This window comes from Callospermophilus lateralis, chromosome 19 (genome assembly GCF_048772815.1).
Source record: "Callospermophilus lateralis isolate mCalLat2 chromosome 19, mCalLat2.hap1, whole genome shotgun sequence".
NCBI classification, from domain to species: Eukaryota; Metazoa; Chordata; class Mammalia; order Rodentia; family Sciuridae; genus Callospermophilus; species Callospermophilus lateralis.
In genome coordinates this window covers 10982593-10998057 of record NC_135323.1, presented here as the reverse complement: position 1 = coordinate 10998057, position 15465 = coordinate 10982593, and the positions used below count along the sequence as shown (strand labels likewise).

At 37.7% G+C, this 15465-nt stretch overlaps 1 protein-coding gene across 1 annotated transcript in view; it reads left to right on the top strand.

The window, feature by feature from the left end:
* Parn (poly(A)-specific ribonuclease) overlaps positions 1–15465 on the top strand; it is a 140934-nt gene that overhangs the window by 1733 nt on the left and 123736 nt on the right. The window contains exons 3-10 of the mRNA XM_076839752.2: positions 1462–1541; positions 2035–2102; positions 2190–2271; positions 8601–8661; positions 11676–11841; positions 12555–12620; positions 13343–13381; positions 14477–14519. Coding sequence (XP_076695867.1) covers positions 1462–1541; positions 2035–2102; positions 2190–2271; positions 8601–8661; positions 11676–11841; positions 12555–12620; positions 13343–13381; positions 14477–14519 — 605 coding nt within the window. The remainder of the gene's footprint in view (positions 1–1461; positions 1542–2034; positions 2103–2189; positions 2272–8600; positions 8662–11675; positions 11842–12554; positions 12621–13342; positions 13382–14476; positions 14520–15465) is intronic.

Sequence of the window (15465 nt, the reverse complement as noted above, 5' to 3'; positions counted from 1 at the left end):
AACTTTATCTTGACCCTGAAAATGCCTTTGTTGTGTAGATGTTACTCCAAACTCTGTTGACCGGTACTGGTCCTCTGAAATCTTCTAGTCCTGAATGCTTAAGTTTTATTTTTTTATTTTTATTTTTTAAAGAGAGAGTGAGAGAGAGAGAATTTTTAAAAATATTTATTTTTTAGTTTTTGGCGGACCCAACATCTTTGTTTGTATGTGGTGCTGAGAATCTAACCCGGGCCGCGTGCACGCCAGGCGAGCGTGCTACCGCTTGAGCCACATCCCCAGCCCCAAGATTTGTTGTTGATGTCTGATATGTGTTAATCTTTTACAAAGCAGCAAAACTTATTCAAACATAGAGTGTTTTTTTTATGCTTACTGTATTTTGAAATCCATTTTAGAACTGCCTATTCACAAATTGAAACTTATATCTCAATTTTTTTTTTTTTTTATAATATTGGGTATTGAACCCAGGGCCTTCTGCATGCTCGGCAGGTGCTCCAGCACTGAGCTGTATCCCTAGTCTGAAACATTTATGTTTCTTAAGTTTATTGTTACAGAATTTGGCTTGGTGGACAGTCAAATAAATGCTTTCTTTCTTTCTATTGGTGCTAAGAATCAAACCCAGGCTTCGTGCATGCTAAATAAGAGGTCTTATCACTGAGTTACACCAGTAGACCCAAATTAAAGTTAATTTTGAAAAAGTAAGGTAGAGAGCACTTCCAATTAATCTTGGTTCATAAGAATATGAAAGTACAGGGCTGGGGCCTTTTGTGAGGTACTGGGTTCAATCCTTAGCACTGCATAAAAATAAATAAAATAAATGCATACTGTCCACAACTACAGAAAAAAATATGAAATTACAGAGGCATTGAATTGTTGACTTTTTATTTTGGGCACTAGGAATCTAATCCAGGGTGCTAGGGTGCTTTATTACTAAGCAATATCCCCAATTTTCTTTCATTTATTTATTTTCTGTTTCATTTCATTTTTTAAAATTTATTTATGGTTGTCAATGAACATTTTATTTATCTATATGCGGTGCTGAGAATCGAACTTAGCCTCACACATGCTAAGCAAGTACTCTAACAATGAGCTACAACCCCAGCCACTCTCTTTTTTTTTTTTTATTTTGAGACGGAGACTTGCTAAGTTGCTGAGGGTGTCACTAACTAACTAAGTTTGAGGCTGAACTCAAACTTGTGATCCTCCTCCCTTTGCCTTTCTAGTTGCTGGGATTACAGGTGTGTACCCCTGCCCCTGACTTCACTAATTTTAAAAAAAGTTTTAGTTGTAGATGGATACAATATCTTTATTTTATTTATTTGTCTTTATGTGGTACTGAGGATCAAACCCACTGCCTCACACATGCTAGGCAAGTGCTCTACCATTGAGCTACAACCCCAGCCCCTTCACTTATACTTTTATACTAGCATTTATTAAAATAAAAACTTATTTCCTAAAATCTAGGAATCAGCGATGGACCTTCAGTCACCGCATTAACAAATGGTTTTGATACTCCAGAAGAGAGGTATCAGAAGCTTAAAAAGGCAAGTAGATAGGCTGGAGAATCTATCTCTTTCTCTTGTGGATCCTCCATCTGTTGAATTATAAAGGAATATAGTCATTAAATCTGCATATCAAAGTTTTCTAAACGTAGCACTTTTTCTCAGCTCCAGTTACATATTGATATTTTAAGGATGTTTAAAGCAACAGCAAAAATAATTGTTTGCTGGAAAACATTTTGGGGAAGGATTAGTATTTGCCAATTTGATTTATAGGAATTATGATGTGGTTATTTAATAATCTGGAAATAGGCCTAATGTTACTCTGGATGACGGATGATAAGTGCTTAATTGGGGAAAAATTAAGTGTATATAAATTTAAAATGCTTCTGATACATAGTTTGTATAATCTGTTCTAATTGGAAGTATTTTGCCAAAGTCTAATTGTTTGATTCAGAAAGCCACGTGATTGAGAGTATTATTGCTCACATCAAATATGTAGCCCTAATGTGACAGATGTTTTATTTCCCTTTTCCAGCATTCCATGGACTTTTTGCTGTTTCAGTTTGGCCTTTGCACTTTTAAGTATGACTACACAGACTCAAAGTAGGTTGTTTTAACAAGTAGTGGGAATTCTTTTGTGTGGCATAAGGTCACCCCCTAAGCCTCGTTTTGTTTTTTTTTTCCCCCCAGGTATGTGACGAAGTCATTTAACTTCTATGTTTTCCCAAAACCCTTCAGTAGATCCTCACCAGATGTAAAATTTGTTTGTCAGGTTAGTAGCTTAAGAGTTTTTCCTTTTATGAATTGCTTATGTGGCATTGTGGAAAAGAGGAATCAGAATTCTATTTAAAATTTGATTCTGTTAACTTTGGTCTTTCACAGAATATTTCCCCTCTCTGACCCTCAGTTTTAGGTTTGTAAATTAACAGCACCATTATTTCCCCTCTTTGCTTCAGAATGAATTAAGTAATAAGATGCAAAGACAGGCAGATGAAAATCAGAATGTGAACTTTATTATTAATAAAGCTGAATTTGAGATCATAGCTTTGTACTATGACTCCATTTGGGATTTTTTACTGTTTTCTCCTTGAATCAAAAGTACATATGAGGTCTTACTTGCTTTTCCCTATCTCACTCTCTGTTTCTTTTTCTTTTTTTAAAGAGGAGAGAGAATTTTAATATTTATTTTTTAGTTTTCGACAGACACAGCATCTTTGTTTGTATGTGGTGCTGAGGATCGAACCTGGGCCGCACGCATGGCAGGCGAGCGTGCTACCGCTAGAGCCACATCCCCAGCCCTCTCTCTCTGTATCTTTTTAGAAGTTAGAGCTTTATTTTCTGGAAGATCAATATGTGTATGGCCTATCTAAAACCAGAAGCCCAGAGGAGACTAAGCTACTTGTGCTCAGGCTCTCTTCCCAAGCTCACCAGTTAGGAAAAAGAAGGTAGAAAAAGACTACTGTTTCCTCTTGAGGAGGAGAGGACTTATTTTTATGGGTCAAGGTAAGGATGTAAGGAGGCTCCACCTTGGAGTAGTCCCTTGAGGATCAGGGTAGCTAACCTGGAAGATACTTTGTGAATAATAGTTGCTCCCTTCTGCCTTCTTGATTATTTGTTGTCATGGATAAGGGGAGTGTGTAGTTGAGAGAAATGCAATTCTTCCTTTTTATCTTGCCTCTTGAATTCTCTTCCCATAGCAACATTAGTTTATTAAAGTCTTGCCATCTTCCCCTTCATTGGCATGGAGTGGTAAAGCAATTGCGAAGGTAGGCTTCTGAGCATCTTCTTCCTGAAATAAACTAATGAAATCAAGAGTTGATTGCTGGGGGCAAAAGAGAAAAAGTTAGGGTAACTTAGATTTTGTAGCCAGTTTCCTACAATTGTGAAGTAAACCATATTCCTTTTTTCTGCAGTCAGTTAACAGCTGTTTATTAATCTCCTTGGTATAGAATATTTAATTAAACAATGTAGATGTTTACTGAGAGAAAATAGGCTCCATTTGGAAAGGTGTGTGAATATAGTTTTCTATCATTACCACAGTAGAGAATTACTTAAAATTCTGTGAGTCCCATGGCTTTGGCCAGGGGCCAATCAAATAAAAGCAGAGGGTGGTAGTGAGACACCTTAGGGATGGTGCTTTATACTAACAGAGCAACACAAGTACAGTTATTCTGGGAAATGTTTTGGACACAGAACAGTGGAGCTCCACCCTCTACACAAGCCATGGGGCGGCAACATTTGGTGTGCTTAAGAGTTCTTGTTTCCAGCTACTCCTTAAAAAGAAAGATAATATTCTTAAAGATAGTCCAGAGGTTGATGTTGAAAATGGACAAAGGAGTTAGAAGTGCTGGATTTCTCTAGTCTGCAAGAGCAAAGGAACAGTCTCAGGAAAGTTTTAGACATTGGGATAGATGCCTCCAATTGTCCTCCAGTAGCTATGCCTGTCTTGAGTCTTGCATAAACTTGTGAATTCTATCGGTAAGATAAATGTGTTTTTGGATTTCCGTTTGTCCCTGATTTAAAGTGGTTTTTCTTTTCTTTTTCCCCCCACATTTAAAAAATTGGTGCATTATAATTGTACATAGTGATTTTTATTTTGTATAAAATTCTGTGATTGCAGCAGAGTTGTATGTTATCGGGAGTTAGGCGAGCAGATAAAGATTATGTCAGAATCCCTCAAAGAGCTCTTCACACCTTTAAAGCATAGAAGATTTGAGGGTAAAACAACTTACTGTGTTCTTTGAAAAATAAGTATCTGTACACATACAGTGATATGCTCATGAGTCTGGCAGAATGTGAAAGAAGGGGACCCCATAGCCTCACACACCCAGGGGAGTTCAAATGTCGGGTGGAGTGGTAGACAGAATGGCATGGCATTTATGTGGCTTTTGTCTCCTCCTCCATTTTCTTCTCTTCCTTTTTTTTTTTTTGGCCGAACATACATAGTTGAATTTGTGCAAGATAATACGTGCATGGTTGTGAAAAATTGCAATAAAACCACTGTATATAGAGTATGTCCTTTTTTAAGTCCTTTTTTCAACATCTCTTCCTTTCCATTTTACTCCTTGTTTTCTAGCTTTTATGCACATATATACGTATACCCACGTCTACACACACACCCCCAATATAATAAAATACTAATATTTGCATTTTATATAACTTGCATTTCCCTTCAACAGAATGTCTTTATGTTTCATGGTATGGATATGTGTAATTTAATCATTTCCTTTATCAGAATTTAGAGAATATCTGTTGTTTATAAATAATACCATATTCAGCATATGTGTGTAGTATATTTTTTGTATATGTAGGAATTTTTCTATAGAATAGATTTCCTAAGAGTTGTGAAGTCATAGGACATTTGCATTTAAAATTTTGATAGATGCCTCAAATTATCCACTAAATAGCTACACTCATTTCCTAAATCTTGAAAAAGGTACATTTAATATAAATCTAAGGTAGGGGATGGTAAGTCACAAATAGTTTTTTTTTAGAAAAAGTTGTAAAATATATGTGACAAAATTTACCATATTTTCTTTTTTGTCATTGTTGTTTTTTCCAACTCATGTAAGGGATGTGATTGGTAAAGTACAATTTCATTGTAAAACATTAATGCATTCAGGGTAGTTCTCCTTAAGAGACATTTGTCCTCTCAGCAAAGGATGGGGTAGGGCATCCTGATTGCTTCTCTAACCATGCACCCCTCCCACTATGAGTGGCAGCTACTTGAAGTTGAATTGGTGGAATTCAGTGATTCACAAACCTGGCCACACACTATAATCACTTGGGAACTTTTTTTGTTGTTGTTGTTACAAGGGGTGAACCCAGGAGTGTTTAACTACTAAGTCACATCCCCAGCCCATTTTTTGTTTTTTATTTTGAGACAGGGTCCTGCTGAGTTGCTTAGGGCCTTGCTATGTTGCTAAGGTTGGCACTGAACTTGTGATCTTCCTGCTTCAGCTTCCTGAGTCTCTGGGATTACAGGTGTGTGCTACTATGCCACACCTGGGAACTTTAAAACCCACAGGGCTGGGGTTGTAGCTCAGTGGTTGAGTGCTTACCTTGCATGTGTGAGGCACTGGGTTCAATCCTCAATACCACATTAAAAATGAAAAGATATTGCTTCTTTCTAACCACCCCCCGACCCCCCACACAAACCCCACCCCAACAAACCAAACTCTGCTGTCCAGATACTACTATATCTACTGAATCAGGATCTCTGGAGGTGATGCTAGTGGCAGGGTGGAGAACTAATTAACCATTCACGAGAGGACTCCCACCCACGTGACACAGTGATTGGCTCAAAGATGGACCTAGTCTGAAGCCTGAGCTAGTCAACATATTGGTGAAATGGCAGGGAGGCCACATTGGAAACAAAAAAGAAGCAAAAACACAGAAGTGTGAAAGGCACCATGTGTTGAAATAGTAAGATGTTTCAAGAGCCAGAGACAGAGATATGTTACAGAAGGTGGCAGATGAGCAGACTGGAAGACAGGCTTAAGAGTTTATAATTAAGAATCCTAACTGGCACAGCATATGACTCATCTTTTAGGGGGAAATTAAAGCAAGAGTAATTTGAAACCTAAAACTGACTTGATAAGATTTGACTTTTTTGGAAGGTAATTTTGGTATGCTACTGTAGAGAATGGATCTAAATGGGGAGAGATGAGGGCCAGAAACTGATTAGGACTTGAATGCAGTGTGTTTAGGGGCCAAATTTTGTAGCACTGGGCAGTTACAGGAAATTTCAGAAACTTAAGGGGCTGCCATGTCAATTAGACAAATGTGGTCTTGGATAAATTCTTCTTACTTTAGCTTGTTCATAGAAGCTGGTAAGATTGATTTCAGAGGTCTTAGACCATAGATAGCTGATTCTATGGCTCTGGGCCCAAGGTGAGGCAGGACCTCCTGGTGGAAGGGTATGGCAGAGGAAGAAAGCAGCTCAAAATGTGACAGCTAGAAAGTCCATTCTAACTATTTTCAAGTGTCTGTTTCATTGGTATTAAGTACATCTATATGATTGTGCAATTGTGTATGGGTTTTGTTTTTGAACTTTAGTTTTTGTTTTGCGACAGGGTCCTGTTAAATTGCTCAGGGTTTTGCTGAGTTGCCCAGGATGGCCTCAAATTTGAGATCCTCCTGCTTCAGATTCTCTAGTTGCTGTGATTATAGGCATGTGCCTTTGCGCCTGGCTCCAAAATGTGTTGTTTTGATTGGAAAATAAATAGTTTAGAAAAAGAAATAGGTGAATCTTCAACTCTGGATTTAAGGAACTAAAGGAAAGCAGGACAGTTTGGAGTCTAGTACTGTCAGGACGGAAATGCCTTTCCATAGTCATCATTTGGTACCTCTTTCATAGATGGCATTTTTAGGTGGACAGAATTATGAGAATACTCAGGCATGGCAAACAGAAAGGAGGTTAATGGGCCAAGGCAAAGACTTCATGTTTTGGTTCATTCAGAGTAAAAAATAAGTGGGGGTGGGGAGAATGTCGCTGTTGTACCCTCAGTGGATGGAAAATGATTGCATGTGAGCCCACGTTTTGTGTGTGTGTGTTCCTCTGTGATAAGATTGTCCTTTTAGATCCTGCCATATTTTTAAAAGGATTCGTGTTGATGTATGAAAGATACATTTGGTATTTATGTTTTAACATAAGATTTTCTAAAAAGTAAATGAAAAATTGGAAGAAAAAAATGGATTACTAGGAAATAATTAGAACGTAGATTCTGTGCCAAGAGAGACTGTTGTGTTTCCTAATGGCTGAGAAAAGAAGGAAACACACACTTCATTTCGGTGGTCCATAGGAGCAAAACAGTTCAGGACTTGGAGAATTAAAGCTTTTCCCAGCAAATCTACCCTTGAATCATAAAGAAATGATTAATGTTGAAAACCTTGTCACTTCTCTAAAGTGAGTACTGTGATGAGCTCAGTGGGCTGTTTGGTACAATGCTCTTCAATCCATCTAGACAGAGGGTGTAATAGCCAAGTCTGGTTCAGTAAAGGTAATTCTACGAGAGACTAGATTAAAATGATTCAGGTTTGCAGCCTGCCAATGTTCTGACTTCACATAAGAATAAAAATTGAGTCACTACAATGTTGTTTTCTTCTATTCAGTCAATTTGAGTAAGAACTTAATAATTTTGCTGCATTTGTGTACCATCTGTAGTATTATTAATTTTTAAATTTAAATTTACTCGCATATTTCCACTCGATCTTAGATTTTTTTTAAGAAAGCCATTTCTTTTTTAAAAAATATTTATTTCTTTAGTTTTAGGTAGACACAGTATCTTTATTTCACATTTATGTGGTGCTGAGAATCGAATCCAGTGCCTCACGCATGCTAAGTGAGCGCGCTACCACTTGAGCCACATCCCCAGCCCTCGATCTTAGATTTAAAATGTGTTTTTTTAGCTGGGTGTGGTGGTGCACATCTATAATCCCAGTGGCTTGGGAGGCTGAGACAGGAGGATTGAGAGTTCAAAGCCAGCCTCAGCGAAAAAGTGGGGTGCTAAGCAACTCAGTGAGACCCTGTCTCTGAATAAAATAGAAAATAGGGCTGGGGATGTGGCTTGGTGGTTGAGTGCCCCGAGTTCAATACCTGGTACCAAAAAAAAAAAAAAAAAAAGTGTTCGCTAAGGCTGTTTGCCAGGAACTTTTCTGTCTTTGATCTTGAACTTATCCAGTTAAGATTTGACGTTTTCAATATCTGATTTGGAGTGGGTGTTGGTGTTTTGTAACCTGCACATATGAGCTTCCTTAGACTTCTATCTAGGGTAAGGTTGTATAAATGCATTTTATTTCTATTTATAGTCTTCTGGTCAATGCTGCAGTCAAGAGGTCAGGAGCTTTCTGCCCACTGGGAGAATACCTGTTCATTCAGTGTATTTAAAAAAAAAATCTATAAATAAAAGGGTGTTTATTTTATAAGTTATCAATAAGAACCCAAATATTTGAAGTAAATGAATGGATCACTTGGCTGCTGTGGACGAGAAATCCACTGTCATTTGCCATTTCCTTGCCTGCCTGTCTGCTGAGCTATTGCTCTGCTCTCGTTGCATACATACTCCTAATATCACCAAAATGTGTGTTTTTATGTTTCAGAGCTCCAGCATTGACTTTCTGGCAAGCCAAGGATTTGATTTTAATAAAGTTTTTCGGAATGGTAAGATTGTGACTTATCTTTAGAGTTTATAAATGTCCATGGAAAGTAAATCTGGATTTGCTTGGGAATTACCATTTTGTATTTTCTGTATGCAACAAAAATTTCAAGAGTCCAGTTCACCATATATAATGTTAGAGAAATTTTTTCAACTTTCTTGTTATGATTTTATTTTTAAACCTAGTTAACTGTGAACTGAGCAGGAGAATAGATGCTACTTTGTGGAGTTCTAGTGAGACCTCTCAAGCTTTGATTTTATTGAGAGTCATTTATTCCACCACTATGTGACTTAGTGGCCTAACTGACCACCTGTGGGGAATGTATCCTTATTTTCTTGTTGTGTGACAAGTGGTATAGTACTTAAAAAAGCAGCTGTATTGCTGGCTATAGTGGTGCCCATCTGTAATTTCAGTGACTTGGGAGGCTGAGGCAGGAGGATGGCAAGTTTGAGGCCAGTCTTAGGCATTTAATGAGACCCTGTCTCAAAATAAAAATCAAAAAGGTAGAATTTGGTAGAATTTGACCCTGTTGATTGCTCTCTCTTGCCCCCGCACTGTCCTCCGGGTCTTAGCACCCTTCGTTCTTCGGCTTGGTTCCTGCTCACTCTTGGCTCCTCACTCTTGGTATTAGCTTTTTCTTGCTCACTGGTTTCTGAATAATACTTTCCCTAGTTGTTTTTTGTTCCATGGCCTCATGGCTTCATTTTTAAAACTAATGCATTTTACGTTCATAGGTGTGTGTGGTGGTGGGGATCAGATCCAGAGCCTGGCACATGCCTGGCTAGAGCTCTCCCCCTGAGTCACACCCCAACTTTCTAGTCTTTTTTTAAATTTTTTCCAGTACTGGGAGTTGAACTCAGGGCTCTCTACCAATGAGTTACATCCCCAGCCCTTTTTATTTTATTTTGTTTCAAGACAGGGTCTTGCTAAATTGCCCAGGCTGGCCTTGAACTTGGGATCCTTTCGCCTCAGCCTCCTGAGTCACTGGGATTAAGGCACGCGCTACAGTACCTGGTGGGTTCTCTCCACTCTTAAAATCCAGAACCACCTCTCAGTTTGGTTTTGTCTTGTCATATCTTTAGAATTTTTAATATTGGTGATTTCTTATTTTGTAGAATGTCCATCTATTTGGACTTGTCTGAGTTTTCTTATATCTATCCAAATGCATTAATTCATTTTTGGTAGGAGTACATCGTATGTGTTCTCAGTGCCCTGTTATCAGGTGGCTCCTGATGACAATTGGTCTCAGTCTTGGTGAGGTTAGCTTGGATCACCTTTCTTGCCAGTTAGTTTTACCATCCATCAGTGATTCTTGCTTCAGACAATTATTATTTTGTGGTAAATGGTGTTTTTCTAATTCCATCATTCTTTCTACAAAGTTTGTTAGCATCCCATATCTTTTTTTCTTCCTCCCCATACTGGGAGTTTAACCCAGGCCCTAGCACACGCTAGGCAAGTGCTCTATCAGTGAGCTGCACCCCCCAGCCCTTTTTATTTTTATTTTGAAATAGGGTCTTTCTGGCCTTGAACTTGTGATCCTCCTGCCTTATCTCTAGGTAGCTGGGATTATAGGTGTGGACTACTGTACCTAGCAGTACTACTTATATCCTGTTGGTAACTAAATTTATGTCACAACACCTTTTTCTTGAGCTATAGGCTTTTATATCTGCAACTCTTAATTTATATACCCTCCGATGATTTTTTAAACATTTTATTTATTTATTGGTATGTGATGCTGAGAATCGAACACAGTGCCTCACACATGCTAGGCAAGTGCTCTACCACTGAGCCACAATCTCAGCCCACCTCAGATGATTTTTTTATGCCCAGAGGTAGCTTTTAATTTCTGCTTCTTGGGCTCCAAAACTCTAGTTTCCCCTGCTTCTTTCCAATTGCTTCACCAGATAGCTAGGTGTCAGTCTCATTTTTGCCTTTCACTTTACCCTTCACCTGTGAGCATATCAGCAAGTTCTTTTTTTTACCCATCTCAAAAAAGCACTGTCTCCATCTACTATGCTGTCTCCATGGTCTAAGCCAGGTCACAGATGACCTGTAAATAACATCTTAGTGGAGCATAGTGTGCTCTCAGATGTGCATGTTGTGTTGGCTGCTTCTGTGCTGCAATGGCAGGATTGGGTATACAACAGAGATGCCCCCCTACGGCTTCCAAGCCTGAAATATGTAATGTGTGTCCCTTTAAGATGAAGTTTGCTGATCTCAGCTCTGAGCTGTCATTTCTTGCCTGGACAGTTGCTCCTAACCAGTTTCCCTGATTCCACACTCATAGTAATTCACATGATCTTTTAAACATGAAGCAGACAATGTCTTTATTTTGCTTACATTTTCTGTTGATGTCTCTTTATTCTTAGAATAAAAATTTCTTACCAAGCTTTATAAGGATCTATATAGTCTTGCTCTATCCCATCTCCTTTTGCTCACCGTGACCTGGCCATACTCACTTTCTTTGAGTTTCTAGAAAAATTCAAACCGTTTTCATCCTCTGGACATTTAGGCTCATTTCCTCTGCCTGAAATACTCTTCCCCTGGCTCTTTGCATATTTGACTCATTCTCATCCTTTGGGTTTTCCCTCTCAGTGGCCTTTTTTGATAATCTGGTAAGAAATAGTTCCCTTACTACAGAGCAGGATGTATCTATCTGCTTGTTAGTTCCTCAGCGCCTGTTACAATGCTTGACATAGCATGAGTGCCAGATAAATATTTGTTAAGAATGAAGGGGCTGGGGATATAGCTCCGTTGGTAGGCTGCCCTGGGTTCAATCCCCAGCACCACAAAATAAACAAACAAACAAATAAATAAATAAAATAAAAAAATATAAAGAATGAGTAAATGAATGAAAGAATGAACAAACATTTCAAAATCACTTGTGTTTACTGTTGATTTTTCTTAGATGTAGTTAAATATGTCTTTTCTGAGTAGTATAAGCTCTTTTAGTTTGTTAAAAAGTTTTATGTGAAACAATTACTTCTGCTAATGCATTCTTTTAAAAATTATGTTTAGGAATTCCATATTTAAATCAGGAAGAAGAAAGACAGTTGAGAGAGCAGTATGATGAAAAACGCTCTCAGGCCAATGGTGCTGGATCTCTGGCATATGTATCTCCTAATGCCTCAAAATGTCCTGTGACGATCCCTGAGGATCAGAAGAAGTTTATTGACCAAGTGGTGTAAGTTCCCAAACTGAAACAAACCATGTGTGCACCACGGCCATCTGTGTCACACTTTTGTTTTACACAGAGTGCACATGTGGGTGTATGTAGTGTTGTGAGTGGCATGATCTAATTGTGGCATATCTGAATTTGTACAACAGGAGAAAATTGCAAATAGTGTCCTGTGTATCATGCTTACACTGGCTCCTTGTCACTTGGCAAGACACCTCAGCAAGTGAGCAGACCTATATGGATCAAGGCCTGACAGGCCATGTCCATTTCCCTGAAGGCAAAGGAGTGGATCAGGCCCATCCAGGCTGCAGCACATTTGTGGTTTTCCTGTGGCAGTGAGGTTTCTGACAAACAGTTGTGCCACTGGAGAAGAATGTGGTCTTGCTTAGTTTAGATAACATATAACTACTTTACTAGAAAAGTCAAAAATTAAATCACTGGTATTGATGAATTGTTGAGAAGTTGTCACTAATTCATCAATGACAATAAATCTGCCCAAAGCATATGCCAAAATAAAACATTTTCTTTACTTTTTGAACTAAAAAGTCATTACATAATTTGATAAAATTACTCTGTTCTGCATGTACAAATGTAAGAACTATATGCATAAGAAATATATGTTCTTATGTTTAGACTGCTTTTGAGTATGATTATTCTTTTGGTTGATAAGTTCATTTCTTGAAGGTTCTGATGGTCATGGTCTTATTCTAATTCCTCAGAGAGAAAATAGAAGATTTATTACAAAGTGAAGAAAACAAGAACTTGGATTTAGAACCGTGTACTGGGTTAGTTGTCCTTCATAGTTTCACATGTTCTTTTTATGGAAAAGTAGATGATTTCTGACATTTGGTGCATTTGGTCTTCTTAAAACTTCTTTATAAATACCCTTATTATAGGTATGTTTCCAAGATTTAAGTACAAGTTTTAGCATTTACATAGTGGGACAGTTGTCTGTGGAGACACTGAATGAGGACTTTGTCCTGACCCTGGAGGGGAAGAAACTGTTGTGCAGGTTGACTTTAACTATGCTCACAAGTGGCGTGATGGCTTTGGCCTGCTAAGCACTTGAAGGCTGCAGCAGAGAATTCCTCTCAGGCTGCTTCTCTCCTTCTAACTTCTCTCTGCGGTGGGAAACGTGTGCATTTCAAAGACAGTAGCTTAAACATCTTCTTTCCCTTTTACTTTAAGACAAGCTTTAGCAAAGTGTTTTAATGTAGCTGGTTACTTTGAATTCTCCTTATGGAGCTGCAGGAAGTAATATTTTGATTAGATAAGAACTTTACCTCTTTGCTAAAAGTAGCATAATAATATTAAATAAAATGTCAATTAAGACAAGTGAGGAGGAATCTTCCCACCTCAAAGCTCTTGCCTTTGTTTGTTTGCATATCACCTGTCTGTTCTGAAGAAGACTCTTTTCAGAATTAAATCTTTCCCAATCAATGCCTGCTCAGTTAGGGTTTACTTTTGGTGGACCTCAGCCAATACTGTTTTTTTTTTCTTTTTATAGGTTTCAGAGAAAACTAATTTATCAGACTTTGAGCTGGAAGTAAGTGTTTGTATTATATATGAGAGCTTTGTGAAGGACCCTGAATTTAAAAACTAAAGATAATCCTGTTACTCTTATTTCATTTTTTAATTCTGCAGTTTCTGATGTTTTAACCATGCAGAGTTCCCCATTCTTTCTGAAGTGAATACCCACTTAGTTAATTTTCTGTGTTATCACTCTGGATGCTTTAAGACCTTTTTCTTTTTGGTTTTATCCATTAAGCTTTGGAGATATATCCACAATATATTTTTTTGTTTTTTGTTTTGAAGGTATGTGATAAAGATTTGATTCTTAAACCTAGGAAATACTCAGATGAGTCCTTTTTCTAAAGCAGGGCTTTCTGACTTGGGCTTACATTTTGAGTGGGTTTTAGAGGTCTATAAATCTGAAATCACAGCTAACATTTTGTGCATGTGTTTTTCTGCGGATGTTTCCCTTGGTTTCTTTAACTCAAAAACTGAGCAATGGTACTAAAAAGTGAGCAATGGTACTAGACAGATGAGCATTTGCATTTGATTTTGGAGTCCTTGATCTTATGTTAAACTTTGCCACTGAGATTATACTGGGAATATACTTTGAACAAAATGGGAGCGATTTCCTGTCAAGTTATTGTTGCATCTTACTCATTGTGTGTTTCAGATCCCTCTCCTTGGCTGACGCAAATTTGCCATGCCAAACTACGGCAGAGCGGGCCATCTCAAACCTTCTCTTTGATGCTGTGCTATCTAAAGAGACCTTCATATTTTCAGTTAGGAAATAGGCATAATTATATTTGGAAGCAAGATTTGACTGTGTGGTAGTTGACTGTATTAAGATGCAAGAAATTTAGAAAATACATGTTCCCCCAAATTAATTTGAAATTGATACCTTCCTTTGCCAATGCTTAAGAGCAGGGTCAGGGAAATATTATGCAACTGAGATGTTATGGATAGATTTATTATAAGTCTTCATTGTAAGGATAATTATTCCATCTTAAGAAAACTTGTTTTATTTACTTTAAGCTATGTAGTGGCTTTTAAAATACTTTGGGTTTCAGCTGTCATTGATTCATCTACTGATATCCTGTTTTCCTTTTTTTTTTTTTTGTTCTTTTAGGTATCCCAAAGGCATTCATGTTGAGACTTTAGAAACTGAAAAGGTAACCCCAGGATTATTCAGGGCTAATATCAGACATACTTGGTGATTCTTAGGTGTGTTGAAAGTCAGGAGTTATGCTTGGGCTCCGCCCACTTCTGAGCAGGCAACCTGGGCGAGTTGTTGTGCCTTTCTGAGCCTCATTTTCCTCATTTGTACATTCGGCTGAGCATGACAGTGAGGATACCTATACCTATCTCGGGATGTTTGTGGTGATCCAGTGGATAAATGGATGTGAACATGCCTTGTAAACTTGATGGTATATAAATGTTATTTCATGTTCTTACTGTGGCAGAAAGCTGTGGTACATGTGAACAGAACAACTTTGTGTTCTGTTGGCAGGTAAAATTAAATTTTAGAACCTGAGTCATAAGCATAGCTCTGATAGAACTGTGATGGGTGTAGTGATAGGTTTTTTTGAAAAATTTTAGGATTTTTGAATTTGCTTGATGTTTTAAGTCAAATATCAAATTATGGATTACATACGTAAAAGACAGTCTTTGTTAGAAGATAAATATCAAACTCTGACATGGAAGATTTGGTGGTGTGATTAATGGACACAAAATGCAGTATATGAGAAGGAAGGAACTAGTTTTCTGGCTTATAACCAGAAAATCCAGGTTGTTTCCTCATGTTCATAAAATATAATGAATAACTTTCACTTTAAAACTAATTGTTTAGGAATTCATATTCAAAGGCCATGTAACTTCTTTGTGTTCATTATGGAAAATGTCTTGTTCTTGTAGTCTGTTGCTATTTTAAACTGATGTCTGTCTTTTTTAACTAATAAACCATGGTAAAATGTCATGGAAAGATAGGAGATTTTTGTTTTTTAGTGCATTATTTCAATTTTTGGTGGCATGTTGAGGCACTTTTTGTTCTTTTTGGCCCATGAAAGTTGGCGCAGTGATAAAAATGCTAACTTCTAATGGTAGTAGAGTTTGGACTTT